Genomic DNA, 20,421 nt, shown 5'->3' on the forward strand with positions numbered 1-20,421 from the left:
TTTATAACAGCGATGGTCGGGTCTCCTGTTGGCGGCTGGTTGCTGGAACCTGTTGCTCCGCAGTTCCGTGTTGTGCAATGGACGGGTGAGTTCTCCAAGCGTCTTTACGTACACACTCAGATAAAATGTACTTTCTGCCTGTTTTATTCACACCTGAGAGCCATAAGAAAAACATGTCGTCCACTAACGGTTGTCCAGAGAGCCGTTGGTGTTGTTGTTGTTCGCTTAACTGTCGATAAAGTTGTGTTTAAAGTGGTAAATAAGCAGGAGTTAGCATTAGCGTTAGCATCGGGACGGCCCATTCTCAAAACCCTCAATTTCACCAAAAAAGGTGCTTTCGTTTACATGCAAACACACATTTATTTAGCACATAGCGTTATTCTTAGGATCCGATTTTGTTGAATAGGTTGTGGGAAGAATCACTAAGTTACAGTAACGTTACAGATTCACGATGTTCTCACGCCCACTGAGTGTTTTCACGATGCTGCCTCACCTAGAAAAGTGTAGATTCAGTGAACAATAATGTAATTGCATGTGTTAAAAGTGTGCCGAATTGAAGAGTACTCCCCGTTGATTCGTTTAAGGTGAACATATTATGTTTTTATAGGTTTGTTGTTGTGAGGATTAAGAATGCAAGTTAAAAATGACCATGTTTCAAACGGAGTTCAGTTGTATTTGCACTGTAACGAACGGAAGTAACCGGAACTCGGTGTAATTTAGACTGTAGGCCATTATAGTCTAACAGGGGTTTTGTTGCCAAGCAAATCCCTTTTTTAATGAAGATTTTATTAAAAACTTCACATGTTGCATGTGTGTCGACTTGAATGTTTCCAGTTGATTAGTTTGAGAGGTAAAGAGTCATATCCTGGCAGGTTTGTGGATTTAATGTTTTGAAAGATGGCTTTACAATGATAGTATTGTCATTCAGTTTTATTTGCTCAAAAGGGAAGGGGAGTATTATATATATATATATATATATATATATATAGAGTCTATGGGTGTAACAACGGTGTGTTTTTAGGCCTCAATTGAAGCTATTATTTGTGCTTTTTAAAGAAATAAAGTAGCTTCAATGGTTGCATGTTTGCCTCATTAGAAAGAGATCTTAGTTTGACATGGACGAGAATTTTCTTTATCGGTTTTAAGGATTAACAGGAGAACTTTAAATCAACAGTATTTTACAAGTAGTAACCGTTGCTAAGATGTTAAACGGTGCAATTATGATGAAATGCCTTCTGTCAAGCTTCATACTGCTTACATTGAGTTGTAAATCTTATTTTAAATGATTGTATTTCCACCTGGTGACACTGCAGGTCTCCTAAGACAGAACGGGTCTCAACTCTATTGAGTTGTTGGCAAAGGGAGGAAACATGAGAACAATCCTGTTTGTCCTGCATGTGTTTGTTTTCCATTGACTACAATAGTATTGATCTATTTGTTATTGACCTGAAGGAGTCAGTTGGCCACACATCTGAAGACAATGGTGTGGTGTCAACTGTTCTTTTGAGCTGTTAATATAATAACGGTCCTTTTTAGCTGCAGATTGTGAGACGTTTGAGTTCCTGTTGTGAATATGTGTGCCTTGCCAGGGCTTATTCGTGCCCTGGGGGTCCTCTTCCAGCTGCTTTACAGTCTGTACAGCCCGACCAGCCGGTTTTTCATTATCTAACGGCCCGTCTACACTACAGGCGTCAAAAAATGCTTTCAACGCTTCGCCCATTCATTTGAATGGGGTGACATAGGATATTTTCAAACTTCGCCGAACTGCATTGTGGGTAGCATGGCAAGGCGTTGCAAGCATCGCGAGCGTCTATCGGCGTCAAAAGTTGAACAATGTTCAACTTTTGAGGCTCGAAGCTGGCGTCAGCCAATCAAATCCCGTTCATGCAAATCTGCCAGTACAAGCACTAGCCAATCAAACCGCTGCTGGGAGAGACTACGCAGGTCATTTCCTCATATTCAAAAAAATGGAGGGAAAATTGATTATAGCGGTAGTGAATCACCCGGTGCTGTATGATCAGTCTCTGTTCATCTACCGGGATACAAACCGGAGGAACCAGGCATGGAGGGAGGTGGCAGAGACAGTGGGTGAAACTGGTAGGTTTTCGCCTGTTTGGGGATTTTATATCCAGTTTACTTCGTTTTAACATTGCTATTGCTTTGTATGTCGGGGGCGGGAGATTCATGTGATTGGTTGTTGGTCTCGTTGCTCGCAAAAAATCGCCAAGCCTCAGACACGCCCAGCTTCAAGATTTTTTGATGCCTGTAGTGTAGACGGGCCGTAACTGTCGAAGACATTTGACCAACTCTGTGCTTCAAGTATTCATGTCACAATGGTACATGTATATGTCATAAATACGTGTACTTCAGAGTATTTCTGTTATGTGAGAAAATGGTAGTGTCTTTTGTTCTTGGGATTGTAGTTCCTAACGTGTCCTTATTCTATTTATTCATATTGTTATTGTGAATTTTCTATTTACAATTTTTGGGCAGAACTTTAGACTTTTGTTTTTATCCCAGTTTTTTAGTAAAAGGTGACGCCTCTAAATGTCTGTGTTTTCAGTCAAAAACCTGAAGATATCCACCTTAATAAATTATACAACAGACAAGCGAGTCATGAATTATCCAAAAAGTTGATTAGACAATGGTTGCAGTTCTACTTCTTATTTTATGGGTCTGAAATTGTAGGTCTACTAAAAGTGATACATTACACATCATTACAAAATAGTTTCCCCTATTTTTATTGTCAAATTCTTCATGCAAACCAGTCGCTTCACATTAAAAAATAATGAATGAATGTCTACTGCACGGTGCTCATTTCAATCTGATATCTGTTGTTTGGGTCACATGACCTCCTCATAATGTGCTCCTGCAGACTCAGGCTCTTGATTTGTAGATTTACTAAAGCAGCTACCGGAAGCTAGGAGACAAACCAGGAAATAAAACGAATGAAAAATGGCCGAGAGGAAATCTCTCCAGAATGATCAGGACATTACAGACTGGGTCCTTATTTTTCTGCCTCTACATGAAACAAGTTATTGTACTCCTCCACTACATATCTCTGGCTGCAGATCATTATTGTATCATAAAAGTACACTTCATTCATAGAAGTATTTAAATCTTAGGACTTCGTCAGACTGAGTAGACCCTTTTTTTAAATGTCGAAATATGTTTGTTATTTTGGTCATCGGTCTTTATTTTTCATTTGAAGCTTTTATTGACGTTTTAAAGAAGCTTTGGATGTCATAACATTTCATATATATATATATATATATATATAATGAAATGTTTACACCACATCAATTAGCCTAGCAGCTAGAGGACCTTTCCTTACCAACACGTCGTCTACACTAGGTTGGTTTAAGGCACTGCGTCTCCAAACAGCACAGTTCATGCCTTTTTAGCTTAATATTGTTAATACAGAGCAGTGCGTTACTGCTCGACTCGTTCTTTTTGTTTTTTCATTAGGATTCTGTGTGGATAAGTACCTGGTACTAATTATTTTGTATGTGTGTGCAGATTCTTAGAAGATGAGGACTTAATTTATTCATGCATCTGTATCTCTGACACATCTTTTTAGTCTGATTTATTCATTCACCTCACCTGTTTAATTTCCTGCTTTTCAGATTTACGACCTGCGAGTCATTTGTGTAACACAGAGGTGCCCAGTCGACCGCGGGGGCAATGCTGGTAGATCGCGAGTCATTCATAATAATAAAAAATCCAGCTCCGTTAAAATAGACAACACAGGTTTTGATCCCTCCTCCTCGCCTCCCTGCCACTTAATTCAAGAGTTTACTTGACAGAGAAAGCGACCTATCGCTTTCCAGTCTGTTAACCCAGAATGCAAAGCGATACAAAATCAGTCAAGTGCCGGGAAAACTCAAATTAAGTTAAAGAGACAAACAAGGACCGAGCAAGAAGCTAAAGACAAACCACTTCCACCCAGAATGGGAGGAAGAATATTTGTTTGTGATGTTATATTCAAAGGTTATTTGCCTTAAAGCAAGCGTCGCTCTGCCAAAGAAAGGTAACGTGGAGAGGCATTATCGGAGTGTTCACAAGGCTGACAGCGACTTCCCTCCGAGTAGCGAGTTGAGAAAGAGAAAGGTCATGTATTATTGCTACACAAACATTATCTCGCAATCTTAGTGTCGCCAACTCGTTTCTAACATGCAAAAAGACAAACAAATGCGTCTATGGTCGGTGTATTTTTGATCTTTCCAATCGAGACGAGATCTCCCTCTCCCGTCTGTGCGCGAGGGGGCGGGGCAGTTTACACACACTCGGCTGCTACATGCAGCAACACACGGAGGAGATGGCGGGAGAGAAGCGCTCCAAGGTGTGGTTAAATGTTACCCGTCTTGAGGCGGACAATGCTCCTTGCCAAGAGAGTTTAGCATGTAAGGGCGGTAACACGAGCAATGTGTCTAAACATTTATCAAAAGTGCTCCACATCCAGACGGAGGAATGTACCGGGTTCGACCGTCTTTCTAGCAGCTCTGCAGCCCCATCCACGAGTAACGTTTCCACGTCAGGTGTTATGTATGCTAGCAGCGACACACGGAGTTTACTACATGATACAAACATGGATGAATGTTTAGAGTAAACTGAGTTATTTATTTTGTTAAAGTTTCAGCTATTCTGTTTACAGTCTGTCATCAGATTATTTAATACGATTTGTTAAAACATTGTTGTTTCTTTTGATGTAAAATATTATTTATTTCATTTAAATAAAAAGCAATGTTAGTTTTGTTCACAATTTGTTAAGTTAAAGGGGAAGACTGTGGCTGCGAGGGAGTGTGGCCGTCTTTCAACCAGAAGGTTGTGGGTTCGATCCCAGCCCGTGCAGCCAACATGTCGATGTTTCCTTGGGCAAAATACTTAACCCTGAGTTGCTCCTGATGGCATGGCCAACGGTGTGTGAATGTTAGGTCCTAGAGCAAGTGGTACTGCTCTGTATGAATGGGTGTGAATGGGTGAATGACATGTAGTATGTAAAGCGCTTTGAGGGGTCGTAAAGACTGGATAAAGCGCTTTATAAGTACAGTCCATTTACCATTTTAAAGGTGGGTTAGATAAGTTTGAGAAACCGGCTCGAGATACACTTTATATTCCATGGAATGCTCTTAACATCCCGATGGCAATGAATATCTTAAGTGCTTTGACAAAAAATCCATAAAAAATGTCCTCTCTGGAAGCCGTGGCGCTGTAAAAAGCACGACCAATCATCTGAGCCGGCTAAAGCAACTGGATGGCCTACCTGCCTGTCAGCCTTCCATCTGTGCACAAACTTATCTCGTGCCCTCATTGGTCATGTGCGCGTTCGTGTGTGTTGGAGGAGGGGCTCTGTGAGGAAGTGGCAGATTTTCTCCGGTTGTGTATTTTCAAATTCTAGCGATCTCGAGCCGGTTTCTCAAACTTACCTACCCCACCTTTAATTTAATAATATATGTACTTTTGAATCAAGTATTCATCTTTATTGTCTTCATTGTTAGTTTCCACATGCCTAAAACAACCTCAAGCTAAATCTAAAAGTTGATGGCTAAATAAGAGCGTTTGAGAAATTGTGCAAGGCATACAGTAATAGTCCGAATAGTCGATTAGTCGTTTCATTAATCGATAGATTAATCGATTATCAAATTAGTCGTTTGTTGCAGCCTAGTTGTCCCATGTATAAATAAAATGTGTTATTCAGCAACCCTTGCAATTTGTGATTTTATCTTTGGTTGGTAGACCTCGGTGAGCTGGTCATTTCAAAAGTAGCTCACCAGCCCAAAAAGTGTGGGCACCCCTGGTGTAACATATTGATCCCGCAGCATCCTGCCCTGCAGCTGAAACCCTCTGCATGCTGTGTTGATGTTAAACGCTTTAAACTGGTGTGACCTTCCGTCTGTGCTCAGCCTCTCTGTGGAGCAGCCTGCTGGCTTTCTGAGGGTTTCATGTGAATGATATGAACAGTTTTCTCACTTCTCATTCTGACCACTTACAGCTGCAGTGTGATGCAGCAGATCTGCACACATTCTTTCAAATGCTTTCAATATCAACTATTTGAAATATATCAGAACACTCCCTTGAGTCAGAAGCATTTTCAGGAATTTCATTTAATCCCAAACGGAAACACGTGAGCTTTTAAGACTCGTAGCGAATGTTATCCCCCTGCCGCTTAGCCCCCTCTTAGATTTGTTGAATCACCTCAGAGTTTGTCGGTTTGGAGAAACACATTTTAATATAGTGACATAAATCAATACACGCAGCTTCGGCCCTCGTAAAAAGAAAAGGATAAATGGTGGCTGGTGCAAAGGGAAATATTTGGAGAATTATATTTATTCAAAGAAATAAACGCTAATATTTATGGAAAAACTTGAATATTCTTATGGTTTAAATTGGGTTAAAAATGTACTAGAAAAAAAAGAAATGTCTTAGATACTAAACCTGAATATCCTCTAATATTTTATAAAGTGACACGTGGACAAAAATACCCAAATAATAAAGTGGTAACATTTAAGAAAAAAATCTATAATCACAAACTTATGAAAAATAAAATGAAGTTGTAATGTTTTATTGTAAATTGGCTCCGTGTTTTATTTAGTTTCTTTACCTACATGCTCCTGATACTCCATTGTACAGCTAAACAAATCTGCAGATTCATTGACATTGGATTTGCAGATGAAAGAAAATGTGATCTCTTAAATCCCGAGTTCCTACTCCCTGTATGTTAACCCGCTCTGCGGCTCTGTATTCATTTGTTCAGCAGTTTAATTGTGATTTGCAGATGTTTTGATCTGAAACAAGCTGCAGTCAGCTGGTGACCTGTCCTCTGCTGGGTCTCTCTCTCTCCTCAGGCTTTAACCTCATTTTCACTTTTTGTTTTGGCTTGTTGTTTTGAGTTTCTCTCCCTGCTGCTTCTAACACGCTGTCTTCTCTTTACAGCAGTGTCCACCAAGATTTAACAGTTGGTACTAAGGTAGGCACCTCTGCTTCCTCTTCCTCCCCCTCTCTTCCTCCTCCTCTTCCTCTTTGTTGGTTTGTGTTCTGCTGTGAAATGCTTAGATTGATTTGCACTATTTAAGGTCACTAACACATCTCCCTTTCAATTATGATAGGTCTTAGTTGCATGAAAAATGTCTCCCAACAGGAAACACTTATTCTAATATTGTTTATTCATCAATTAATAGTCTAGTTTTTGGAAGTATGAAATGTCAGGAAATTGTGAAAATAATGTTTTACTACTTTATTTAGATTAGAACTTAATTTATAATAGTTTCCTTAGTACTGCCACCAACATGTGTTTATGCACACTGTACAGGTTTTCGTTATTTCCTTTCACAATAAAAGCCCTAGACACACAGGCTGCTTTTCTAAACATTAAAGGGGACTTAAAGTCACTAATGGCGCTTTTCCACTGCAGCACGTAGCACGGTCTTCCACTAGGGGTAGTTCCGGCTCGGGGCTACTTTTTCACTTTTTTTTCGGGCCCTCCAAAATCGAGGTTCTTACCGAGCCAACAACCGGGCTCAATATGCTAAACTAGTGACGTAAACACTCTCGACTGCTGATTGGTCAGGGGGCTACAACTAGAACAAAACGAACATATTTGACCGTGATTTAATTGTAATACACGTTTCAAAATGATGCCGAAGTAACAACATACTGATACCGGTTAGTAAAAACCATGAATTAATGCTTTGACAAGTCTGCAGACAGACGGCAGGCGAAGAACCTTTTAAAATGCGTGTTTTCTGAATGGAAAGCTAACGTTGTATATGCAGTGGAAAAGCGCCATAAGATAATTTGGCTAAAAGGCAAAAGTAGTCTAGAAAATCTTACTTTTTAAAATAATTAAATTATAATAATTTTGTACATTTCCTTCTATTTATAACCTTATTATTTTCATTTGCTAAATTATTTCATAGCCATATTTAATTCATACACTTATTCATAATATATTGATATTAAATAAGCCCTCTTTAAGAGAGGTGTTTATTTACGAGTGTTTGCACAAAGCACTTCCCCTTGTCCTTCTCTTTTGTATGCAGGCTGTAAATACAGGTTTTTGTTATTACCGTTCACAACAAAAGCCCGTGACACTTATTCTGCATCAGTACATATTAAAGGGAACTTATATTTAGCTGAAGTAGTAGTTCTTTTGAAAAACATCCCTTTTTTTAAATACTTTATTTTAGTTTGTAAATATCAATTAATGTACAATTGCTTTTATTTATAAACTCATTCTATTTTTATTCCATGATTTAATTCATAGCCACATTTATTCATTTAATTGACTTATTTCATTATGTAATATTATTAAATGAGATTTGTAAGCTCAGCCCTAACATGCATTTGTTTTGGCTTTGGGAAAGATTAGTTCATTGTCTCTGTATTGATCTTGAAAAACATTAAATATCAGGGTGTCCGCGGGGTCTTAAGAAGTATTCAAAGTTGATAAATCAATTTATCTAAAAAGTATTTAACGGCATTTTCCAAGGTATTACATTTTGTATCTTGTTTTCAATAAGTATATAAATGGTCCAGAGAGGTTGTGTTCTACAGTCTGCCTGAATGTAATCATGGCGTAGGTGTGTAGTGTGATTCTGTGTAGTTTATTGATGGCATCCCGTTGGGTTTGACGTCATCTGAACAGGACATCGCACGCTCACTGCTTGATAGCGCGCGAAGGCCCGTTTACGCCGGTTGCTAAGCAACATCGTTATGGGGAAATGCAAGTCTGCGTCCAAACGGTTGGAAGATAAGGAGGAAGGACAATCGATGCTGTCGTGGCTTCCTTCCTTGTCTTTCCATCAAGCCACTAGACGCCTTAAACAGACAGTTCTAACTTGTTTCTTTCCTTTAAATCACTCACAGCTTGAAGTGTTGCTTGGCCTCCGATGGTTTAGAAGATGTTGCGATGTGTTTGCTAAAAATGAAATAACAAACTTTTGCACATGCAAAAAAGAAAATAGGCCTTTACAATATTCAAAAGAAATAGGCAAAACTCAAATAACATAACAAACAACTTAGGTATTCTTTCTGTCTTGATAATGCTTATAACTTCATAACTTAAAGGGTACTTGTACGGTTTGTATGGACGTGTACGGTACGGTTAAAAACTGTTCCTCGACGGCGTCTCAACAGGTTGCCCATCACTGTGGCTTTAGCCCAGGTGCCGTGGGAAATGTAGTCCTTTATAGTGCGTTGGCTACAGACGTCACAATTAGGTGGCCTTTCTTATAAAAATCTAAATACTGGCTCTAATAAATGCTGTATATAGTCAATGTGAGGTGAAGTGTGTCGCCAAGGTAACCGGTTAAAACTCCGGTGGCGATGAGGTCTTAAACTGTATGGAAAGGGTCTTACATTTGACTTCAGGATTCCTGCTTATACCCTGAATATATATTTTTTACGTTTGCGCGACCCCGTGAACACCATTAGAGTCCGGCGCTGCCACCTGGAAACACTCAGAGGTTTTCTCTGTAATTAGTGCTGGGTTCTCACTGTTTTATAAACGTATTCTGAACTGCAGCAGTGATTTAGACACATTCCTCAACAAGTCTGACGATAATCCGATTATTCAACAATAATTTTACATTCTTAAAGGACCAGACCGCTGACTTTGCACCCATTCAGTATAAATCCTGCTGACTGAATCATTGTTCAGGTTTTACATATTTTTAGGGAGAAGGACCTTTGGGTTCTCTTCATTTTCTTTGTGGCATGTTTCAGTTCTCTACAAGGGTTGCTAAAGGTTAGCGAAAACCATAACCACAGATTTCTTTATCTAATACATTGTTTTTGAACAGTGGATTTCTTTGAACAAATTAAATGGAACTTAAAGGACACCTATCATGCTATATTTAAATGATATATTGTAGGGCCATACTAGGGCTATAGCGATACACTAATCTCACGATACGATATTCAGCTCACGATACGATATATATCACGATATTCAGCCAACGATACGATTCGATACGATTCGATATACTTATATCATTTTCTGAAAGATTTTAAAGGGACAGTGTGATTTTGGTGACATCTTGTGAGTGACTTGACTTGGATTGAATGAATTCAACTGAAAACTGAAAGCATCAATTATACAATATATGGCTGACGGAGAGTCTACAGCTTGCAAATGCTGGACAAAATGAATCAAAAGATGTGGTGAGAACATTTGTTTCATTTATTGAAACAGTGCAAACTGTAACTTACAAGCCTTTGAAACGTAAGTACATAAAGTACAGTATCACAATGGACAATGGAGAATTAAAAGGTGCAGCATGTGGCGGAGCACAGGGGATTTGAATGGGACTTGTTAGAAATTAAAATCAATGTTTTGATGGCATAAAGTACCTTAAACATACCGTCAGTTTAAATGCTGTTTTATACTGAAAAACCAGAAGTTCTTGTGCACAACCAGTTGTTAAGCTTTTATTCTGAAAATCCTTCATCTCCGGTTAGCATTTAGCATGTGGCTAATATACCATTTACTATAGAGGTGAATTTAGTAGCGATATGACACGGAGTGTTGCACACCGAAACCTACTGATTTCAACACTACAACTATAGACAACGAGATATTATTATTGCTGGATATTAAATGAAGGTACAGTTTATTTGAATACGTTTGTTTACAGATGTGGGTAGCATGAGACAACATCCGAAACTACCGGAAATGATGCCAGCCGTGAGGTATTTTTGGAGTATTGATTACACTGTTTAAAATGTATTAAATGGAAAGAGATAAGGAGGAGAAAAGGCGTGTTTAGTTATATATGTAATGTACAATGCCTGAATCCTCTGTTATGCGCAACAACGAACATTGGAGACGTGGAGGGCCGGCCCCCAGCAGCGCCAACCGGCACACGGGGAGGAGCCAGCAGAGGATATTTAACAGCTGGAAAAGTGGTTCTCGCTCTCTTCCCTTCGCTCACGAGAGCCAGAACACAGCTGTTTTTCTCACCTGAACCATCTTCTGCTTGTAACATTACCGCGCTTTTTATTAATTAAAGTATACATTTGAACCTTCTAAGAGACTCAATTAGTCTCCTTTTTAAAGCTTCTCTCCTGGACGCGAGAATAACGAACACAGTTATCAGACTTAATGTATCGATACCCGCAGCTGAAATATCGATACTTTCTCGGAAAACTAAATATCGATATATATCGCAGGATCGATTAAATTGCACAGCCCTAGGCCATACCTATATAAGGTATATTTATACGTTTCTGTTTTCAAAATACCAAACAGATCATGCATTTGAGCCATGCCTCATTTTGCTCTATTTGCTGTTCTCCAGCGCTGTTTTTTCAGGGGGCTGATTCTGTGAGCTGCAGCTGACCACGCCCCCTGCAGGAGAGGGGAGCCGCTCTGATCAAGTCAGAAGAGGGGGAGAAAAATAGATCTCCGTCCTCCGTGTTTTATTATATTACTATAGAGTCGTTATTCATTTGTTTTAAAGCTCAATAAATAACAAAGAAGACCTTTGACCGGCACTTTTCTAATTTTGTCTGGAAGATTTAAACTTTAATGGACGGGGAGGGATTGCATTGAATTACAGCAGCGGGAGCAAACACTTGCCTCTGGGAGGGAGAAAAAGAGCCACAGCGGAGAATAAACAGAAAGGCAACCATGCGCGGGAAGTCTTCTTCACTGCTTTTGTGGCAAACTACAGCGCCACTTACAGGCCTGGCATATGTACTACAGCGTCTCCAGCGCTTTTGAGCCGTAATGGGCGGCCGTGGCCCAACCCCACATTCCCCTGATAGGTGGAGAGTTGGCCCAATAGCCGTAGCGCTGACGTCAGGACAGTGTTCAAATCTGGATCAGTTTTTATCAGATCCGTTGCAGCCCCTCAAATCGGCAGCGGACCCACAGAAAGTTGCTATCAGAAACAATGCCTGACGTGTTTTGTACGTAATCTGGTCTTTGTTTACATTAGCATCGCTAACACTCAGAGCTAACCTGTACTGGAGAGCACGTGTTTAAAAAGCAGGAAATAAAAAAAGGAACTCACCTTGTGATAAACCCGCAAGAGAAAAAGCATTTGAGCTCCATACTGTTTCAGAGATAATCCTTGATGTGGTTTAGAACAGGATGGCGTTTTATCACAGCAGAATTTAACTTTTTCTCCGGTAGAATTCTGATCAGGCATTAGCTCCGCCTCCTCTTTATTTTCAAGCTAAAGACCCAAAATCCGCGTTTCTCTAACAGGGCTGCAACAGAGGGGTTTGAGCAGTATGAGGCACGGCTACAATGGGGGATCTGTTTGGGATTTGAAGCAAAAAACTTCACAGACATGTTTTGTATAGGTATGGCTCTACAATATATGTTTCCAATAATAGCATGATAGGTCCACTTTAAGTTAAATTCTACATTTTTGTTCCCGACAGACCAAACCAATAAATCACTTGATAAATGAAGAAAATAGTCTGCAGATGAATGAACGACCTGCAGCGCTCATAAGCATGCAACATCAAAACTGACTGACTGTCTGTAGTATCTGTCTAAGAGCAGAGTCTCCAATTGCACTGAAGCAGGAAGGAAATAATTTAATACCCAGTGTTTGAGAGTCAACAAGATCAAATCCATCGGTGTGAAAGTCAGAGGAGGAAACGGGAAATGTCAGGTGTTTGTTTTATGTAACAGACTTCACATCTAAGCCGTGACGTGTCTTCAGTTCTGAACCAGTCTGACTGCTCCAGTGCTTTATTAGAGCCAATCAGCTGATCACTCTGATGTGGTGGGCGTGGCCTTTATGAACCTGAAGTACAGTCTCACATTAGAGGTCTTTCTGTAGTCATGGGGACAGGATATCCTCCCATTAAGAAGCATCTGCTTGAAGATGAATATCTGAGTGAATGATTGCTTGTAAAGCCGCAGTGACATGGGGAGAACAACCTTTATTACAATAGAAAGCATAAATTATGAAATGCTTTTGCAGTTTTATAGCCTTCTGTGACCGGATGCCTTCTGCAAAAGTGTTCATCGTGTACTACAGAAGAGTTTGTAGTGCTTTGTTTCCAGAAAGGAGTGTTGTGTCTCTTTATTGGCTAGGTTTATATACCAATTCTTTTTTTAAATGTGTACACAATTTCAAAGCTTCATTGCACATTGACGTCACATGCTCTCTGTCTGTCGTCACTTATTCCAGGGATCCCGTTTGACTGCACTTTGTCACATTTTAGTTTCATCAATACATCGACTTTTTATAACCCCAACCACGAGGATACACTTTTTAGTGACATTTCTGGCATTTACATTTCCGTCGTTCTTTGTGCGTTACCTGTAGTGATGTAAGGTGGAACAAGAGCCACGTTTCTCTCCTTGTTAGGGGCTTTGTGTTAATCCAACATCGACCTATTTCAATGATTGTTGGATCCCTATGATGGAGCTAGGAGAGTAGTAGTCTCACTGTTAGAAAAGTACTTGAGTGCATGGATGTGAAACTGCAGCATTTTTCACATTCTCACTGTGGTGGTCAGCGTCCGGCTTCATCGTGGTGACCGCCGCCGCCGCCGCTTTTTTTTAATTTAAAGTCTGGGCCAAAACCACATGAAGGTTTAGAGAAGCTGTGAAGAGGAGGAGGAGGACGACGTACAGCTCTCCTGTTTCCTCCTCTGGCCTCAAGCGAGTCATCTGAAACCGTCCTGAACACGGATCCTTTTAAAGGGACGGATCAGAGTTTATACTACCGGTAGTTTGTTAAGAAGTGTTGCTACCCTCGCCCATCTCACTAGAATCCATAGTCTGTTGGAATAATAATTCATGTCAAGTTATATTAACGTCATTTGCTTTGAAATCTCAAGTCTTCCTAATTAAAATAAACAAATGATGAAATAGCACGAGTAGCAAGAGGGAAAGTGCGATTTAAAATGACCTCTTGTACACCTGTGCTTTGGCAGGACTTTATGTGCTTTTAAATAGAAATAAACGTAACTATAGGCCGTGTCAGAATTACTCTACATTAACCGTGCATGCGCAATAGTCATATTGAAGGACATGCGATGTCAAGAGAGCTCTATGAACTGAAACCCATCATCATGCTACAAAGTTGTTGTGTCTTAATAGAAAATGTTGAATGACTTGTCTGCAAGAAGTCTGTCGGAGAGGATATGATTTACTCGTAATAAAAGCTTCTGAGCAATCACTAGTTGTGACACGCAGACTCTGCATGCCAGCAAACCAAAATCATATCTGATCAATTTATCAAACAACCAAAGAAACCACCAGTTGTTGAACTAAACCGAAAACGTCTTCAATGGATCCAGTTTAAGAACTGGTTTTGGTACGTGTTCTTTTTTCTTTCTTCAAATTTAAGCAGAAGACGATAATAGACAAACGTAATGTTGCATGATTGTCAGAATGTGCACATAGACATAATATTCAGTTTAATAAGTGTGAAGTCATTGAAGGTCACTAGAGGACTGCAGTAGACCAAACATGTAACTCCTCAAAGCCAAGGAGGAGTCTCATATCAGATACTCAAGGTAGGGCTGCTCGATCATGGCAAAAATCTTAATCTCGATTATTTGGGTCAATAATTGTAATTGCGATTATTCATTGACTTTGAAAACATCCATTTATTGGAGAAAAAACATTTGAACAGTATGTTTTTAACAGTTGATTACCCTGAACTTTAAGTAGAATTCAACTGAAAAAAATAAAGTAATAATTAAAAAATAATCGTTTTATTTCGATTACGTTGTTTTCGTAATCGTTGCAAGCCGTAATCGCGATTTAAAATACGATTAATTGAGCAGCCCTAACACAAGGTAGTCATTTATCACCTTTTGTATAATCGCTCTTGAGAAAGGAGAAAACGGTTAAGAACATCAAATGTATCCCAATAAAACAAAGTCAATGCTGTAAACTAATTAATTTGGTCAAATATGAACTCAAATGCAGTTTCACAAAGCTGCACTTAAAGGTGGGGTAGGTAATTCACTCCAGAAACACTTGTTATATTCCATGGAATGCTCTTAACATGCCGATAGCAATGAATACATTAAATGCTTTGACAATAAATACATAAACATTTCATCTGTGGAAGCCGTGGCGCTGTAAAAAGCACGACCAATCATCTGAGCCGGCTAAAGTAACTGGATGGCCTACCTGCCTGTCAGCCTTCCATCTGGGCACAAACTTATCTCGTGCCCTCATTGGTCATGTGCTCGTTCGTGTGTGTTGGAGGAGGGGCTCTGTAAGGAAGTCTGAAGGAAGGATTTTTCCCGGTTGTGTATTTTTAAATTCTAGCGCACTCGAGCTGGTTTCTCCGTTCTTACCTACCCCACCTTAATACTCTTGTAAAACAAAGTGGCTGTCTTACAAAAAAAAACGGAGATATTATTAGTGAAAAAGGAATTGATTATTTTACATTTTAATTAAAGCTCTTATCTTTTATCAGTATTTGTGTGCAGTTATATCTGAACAACCAAATGCATAGCGCTAGCCCGTAGTTGCAGAAACGTGAAGATGTACAACCAAATAAGCCACGGCTGCACCGTTTTAAAAACAACTAATTGCATGTATTTTCACTGATATTGTAATTGCAGAATGCAGCAAATTATCCTTTTTGTAACCGTAGTCACATTAAAAAATATATAAACATGATTTTGATTTGAATCTTTACCAAATATTGCGCTTAATGCAATGTTGCACTCGTCCATGTTGCGATTGAAATGATTCAGCTTATAGTTTGGTCTGCAGACAGAGAAGGAAAGAAGTGAGTTCAGGTTATGGATTTGCTGCAGTTTTGAGACGGAGCTCCTCAGTCATTATATCAACAGTCATCTTGTTGTGGTTCGCTGGTTGACAGACTGTTAGCTGTCTGTCTGTCTCGGTGTCTTTTGTCCTCCTTCAGCCTGAGGCAGCCGGTCAGTCGGTCAGCAGCTGTCCGACAGCAGATCCAGAGAGGGACAGCAGCACTCAGGTTTCTGCTCTATTATTCATGGCAGGCGCTGTAAGGAGATCTCAGCTGCTTTTGTTCAGATGGAAATGTGTGCTGCTCAGGTTCCTCTCAGAGAACCAGGCTGCTTCCGATCCAAAGAAACACACAAATGCATCATGTCAAACTCTCCTGTGTTTTTCATATGGAAGTGACACACTCAGCAGGACGAAGTGTGCACCTCACTGCATTCATTTTGAGTCCAACACCTTCCTGCAGGGTGTCTAGTGCAGGGGTGTCAAACTCAATTTCATCACGGGCCATATCAGCATGAAGGTTGCACTCAAAGGGCCGGTTGTAACTTTAAGACTATATAAAAATACATATATAAATATTTAATATATATAAAATAATGCATTATATTACATTATTTCCTCTGCATTGGATTGCTATCGGATAGGGTAATAACTTCATAATTAACTACGTCTGAAAGCAGAAGTCTAGTGCAAATAATTGCAGGTCTCTTCAGTGAGAAAGTCACAATGATTTAAAAAGAAAAGCCAAATTCTGGAAAAACAAAACAAAGAAGTGACATTTTGAAAAGAAAGTAACATTTCTGTGGAAAGTGACATAAAAAAAAAAAATCTAATTCTGAGAAAAAAGTCAAATTTGAGATGCATTGTGGGACATGTAGTTTTTGGGCAACGTGCTTCTGTAAAGTAGCATCGAACCGTATAATAAACTTATTATATTCTTTGCAAGCTCTTGTGGAGCCACATAAAATGGAGTCACGGGCTGGATTTGGCCCCCGGGCCTTGAGTTTGACCCCCCTGGTCTAGTGAATATCATTGTTGTGACACAAACAGAAAATATCATTTATTATCTCTGATTCACTGCTTTCTTACTTTGCGTTTCATTAATCTGATGCAGAAGAGAGGCAAGCATCCTGCAGCTACATTAGCTAGAAGTGCTAGATCCAGAAATTGCACATTTTTAAAACTGTTTTATAGATTGTATTGACTGGTGCAGGCTCACTCAACACATGATGCTAACTCTCTCTTTGTTTGCTTACTTGTTGCACGGAGGAGAAAGGGCACACTTCAAATGCTGTGTTTACAGATGGCGAGCCTTGCTGCATGCTGAACCTTTTCAAAAAAACAAAAGCGGCTGTTGCAGCGCCATGCTGTCAGCCAAAATGAAACGCCATCCTGAGTCGTGTCATTGAGACGTCGCTAGTGACGTAGGGCTGGGTTGTATGCAGAAGATTACAATATTTCTCATCACATACATTGATAAAGCGACAATATTGTAACTTTGTTTTTTTGATGAATAGCCATTAGTTTCGTGGATGCTGACTGCAGTGGGTATATATTGAGTAGACAGGCAGAGGTTATAATACAACTGCTTGAACAGGTCAGAAAGTGACTTGACTGTAATGCAACCTATCAAAATAACACATAACTAAAACCATATCTAGTCTCAAAAGAGAAGTGTAACCTCACTGTGACTCAAACAAGCTGTAGCATTACGTGGTATAGTTTCCCCTAGGTCTCCATAACATGTCGGGTGCTCTTTAACCCAGATGACTCTCAGGTGACTTTAAAAAGTGGTCGAAAACATTGATGTTGTAAAAGAAAATGGAACCGTGTCATTAAAAGGTTTCATGTTGATGCCATTCTAACTTTTCCTGTGTCCCTCTTCAGGCCTGGTCTCTCTCTCTCTAAATTAAGTTACTCTTCTTCCGAGATGCAATTTCAGGTACTTATATATTACATTGGGCAACAATTGTTTTAAAGTGAATCTGTATTCTGTAGTACTGACTGTATTTGGTCGAAATCCTTTTGTCCCCAACCCGAGCATTGAGCAGAAGCTTATCATTCTGAAGTGTTAAATGCATCAGTGACAAACAGTAGAAGAACTGCAGTGTGTTGAATGTGGCCCAGCCTGTTTGTCTACATCTGGTTTTCATTGAGCTCCACAACACAGGAATTCACCCCCCTTACACACACACTCATACTCACACACACTCGACTGCTCTTTGTGGGTCGAAGAAGGGGGATGACGGCGGATGTTTGACCCGTTTCATATTAACGGTTGAAATGACACAAAGGACAGTTCACCTCAGTTGTGCTAAATATATACACAGTATGTGTTAGTGAGACGATGCTCTTTACTGACCTCTGGTGGCAGCAGCATGCTTGTGCCACTTTCACTTTTAACTTCTAACTAAAAAGCAGAAAATCCTCCAAAAAACCTTTTTGATAATCACTTCCTTAAATAAAACAGACATTCTTTAAAGGCGAAATGGAATCGAATGCTCCCTGTGGAGATGTCCTGCTTTTAGTTTTGTGATTATAAACCAAATATGTCATCGAACAATTTGTTAAGAACACATTTTTATATTTTCTGACATTTTACCGACCAAACATTTACTATTATTGTAGCCTGCATGCTTATTAGCATCCTTAGATTAAACTGAGGCTCTAGTTTATCAAAACCGCAGCTTTGTTAAAATGTTTTCCTGACGGCTAGTTTGCTAAAATGTCTTTTATTATTAATGTTTATTTAGAATAATTGTAATTAAGGAAATTAACGGGTGTTTTGTTTTGATGTTTTTCAGAGAGGATCTGAAGAGCTTTTCCCCAGCGTCTCCAGCGCCCCGTATATCATGAGCACCACAGGTCAGATACATCACTTTGTATTTTTTTGTTGTATACAAATTGCAATTTCTTAAAAATGTGCTCAGTGATAAATCGTATTAAGAGTAGTAGAATAATCCGAATGGATATAACCCATCACTGCTGGTGTATCATCAGTGTTTCTGTTATGAATTTGTCTTGACCTGCTGCTGCTGTTGTTGTCTCCTGTCCTCTGTAGCCAATGGCAACGACAGTAAGAAGTTCAAAGGTGACATAAGAGGCCCCGGCGTGCCGTCCAGGGTCATCCACATCCGAAAGCTCCCGACTGACATCAGTGAGGCCGAGGTCATCAGCCTCGGTCTGCCCTTCGGAGACGTCACCAACCTGCTGATGCTCAAAGCCAAAAACCAGGTGACGCACGCTGACTGGGAACTACTGTCGTCAAACATATATTTAAAAAAGGATATTAAATACTAGAGCTGCAGGAATAATCACATTTTAAAGTTTGAAATAAGCGATTTAAAAACATTTTGCGGTGTCCTTTGAGCTGTATTATCAACCTATGTAAAGATGATCAAATCTTAATATAGCTTCATTATGTTGCCTTCAAAATGCATAACATGTTGAATTTATTAATGTAGGGTGAATATCCCATTAATATTGCAATAACTATCACAGAAAAATAAATATTGCAATGAAGGTTTTCCAATATTTGTAGCACGACATGGAAGTAAAAAGAAGTGCTTTGTTTATTTGGATAATTTGGTTTATGATGAATAACAGTGATCTCAATACTGATCAAAATAATTGTGGTTTTGGCTTTAATTGAGCAGCTCTATTACATAGCATTACAATATATCTGGTAGAGTGGGGTCCCTAATAGGGGTGCATACCGGTTCCCGGTATTACCGAAATACCGGTTACTGGCGGCTACGTTATACCGTACCGAAATCAGATCCGGTTTTTGATATTTTTTCGATTTTTTTTTTTTAAGTTAGGCGTGATATCCTTAAACTCACGCCCAAACCACCAGCCAATCCGTTTGCACGTCTTGCAACGGCTTCGGTGATTGGCTTGATTGCCAAGCAACGCCCTTCACCTTCCTCCCAAACGTCTGAGCCTTTCGGTTAGCTTTCGTTTTTTTCATTTGCGCAATGTCAGCACGAAAATCTAAAGTCTGGCTGCATATGACTGCCAGTCTGAATGGTGGGTTCTGTAACCACTGCCAGTCTGAATGGTGGGGTCTGTAACCACTGCCAGTCTGAATGGTGGGGTCTCTAACCACTGCCAGTCTGATTGGTGGGGTTGGAACCACTGCCAGTCTGAATGGTGGGGTCTGGAACCACTGCCAGTCTGAATGGTGGGGTCTGTAACCACTGCCAGTCTGAATGGTGGGGTCTGTAACCACTGCCAGTCTGAATGGTGGGGTCTGTAACCACTGCCAGTCTGAATGGTGGGGTCTGTAACCACTGCCAGTCTGAATGGTGGGGTCTGTAACCACTGCCAGTCTGAATGGTGGGGTCTGTAACCACTGCCAGTCTGAATGGTGGGGTCTCTAACCACTGCCAGTCTGATTGGTGGGGTTGGAACCACTGCCAGTCTGAATGGTGGGGTCTGTAACCACTGCCTGTCTGAATGGTGGGGTCTGTAACCACTGCCAGTCTGAATGGTGGGGTCTGTAACCACTGCCTGTCTGAATGGTGGGGTCTGTAACCACTGCCAGTCTGAATGGTGGGGTCTGTAACCACTGCCAGTCTGAATGGTGGGGTCTGTAACCACTGCCTGTCTGAATGGTGGGGTCTGTAACCACTGCCAGTCTGAATGGTGGGGTCTGTAACCACTGCCAGTCTGAATGGTGGGGTCTGCAACCACTGCAAGTCTGTATGGTGGGGTCTGTA

At 40.1% G+C, this 20,421-nt stretch overlaps 1 protein-coding gene across 5 annotated transcripts in view; it reads left to right on the forward strand.

The window, feature by feature from the left end:
* Window positions 1-20,421, forward strand: part of LOC117559685 (polypyrimidine tract-binding protein 1-like) — a 42,868-nt gene continuing 22,447 nt past the window's right edge. The window contains exons 1-5 of one of the 5 annotated variants that reach the window (XM_034236355.1): window positions 17-85; window positions 6,934-6,967; window positions 17,588-17,642; window positions 18,505-18,565; window positions 18,762-18,934. In XM_034236355.1, coding sequence (XP_034092246.1) covers window positions 17,631-17,642; window positions 18,505-18,565; window positions 18,762-18,934 — 246 coding nt within the window. In that variant the 5' untranslated portion in view covers window positions 17-85; window positions 6,934-6,967; window positions 17,588-17,630. Of the gene's footprint in view, window positions 86-6,933; window positions 6,968-10,657; window positions 10,690-17,587; window positions 17,643-18,504; window positions 18,566-18,761; window positions 18,935-20,421 lie in introns of those variants that run through there. The other 4 variants (XM_034236354.1, XM_034236353.1, XM_034236352.1 and 1 more) reach the window with 4 other exon arrangements.

The sequence above is a fragment of the Gymnodraco acuticeps genome, unplaced genomic scaffold (assembly GCF_902827175.1).
Source record: "Gymnodraco acuticeps unplaced genomic scaffold, fGymAcu1.1, whole genome shotgun sequence".
Taxonomy (NCBI): Eukaryota; Metazoa; Chordata; class Actinopteri; order Perciformes; family Bathydraconidae; genus Gymnodraco; species Gymnodraco acuticeps.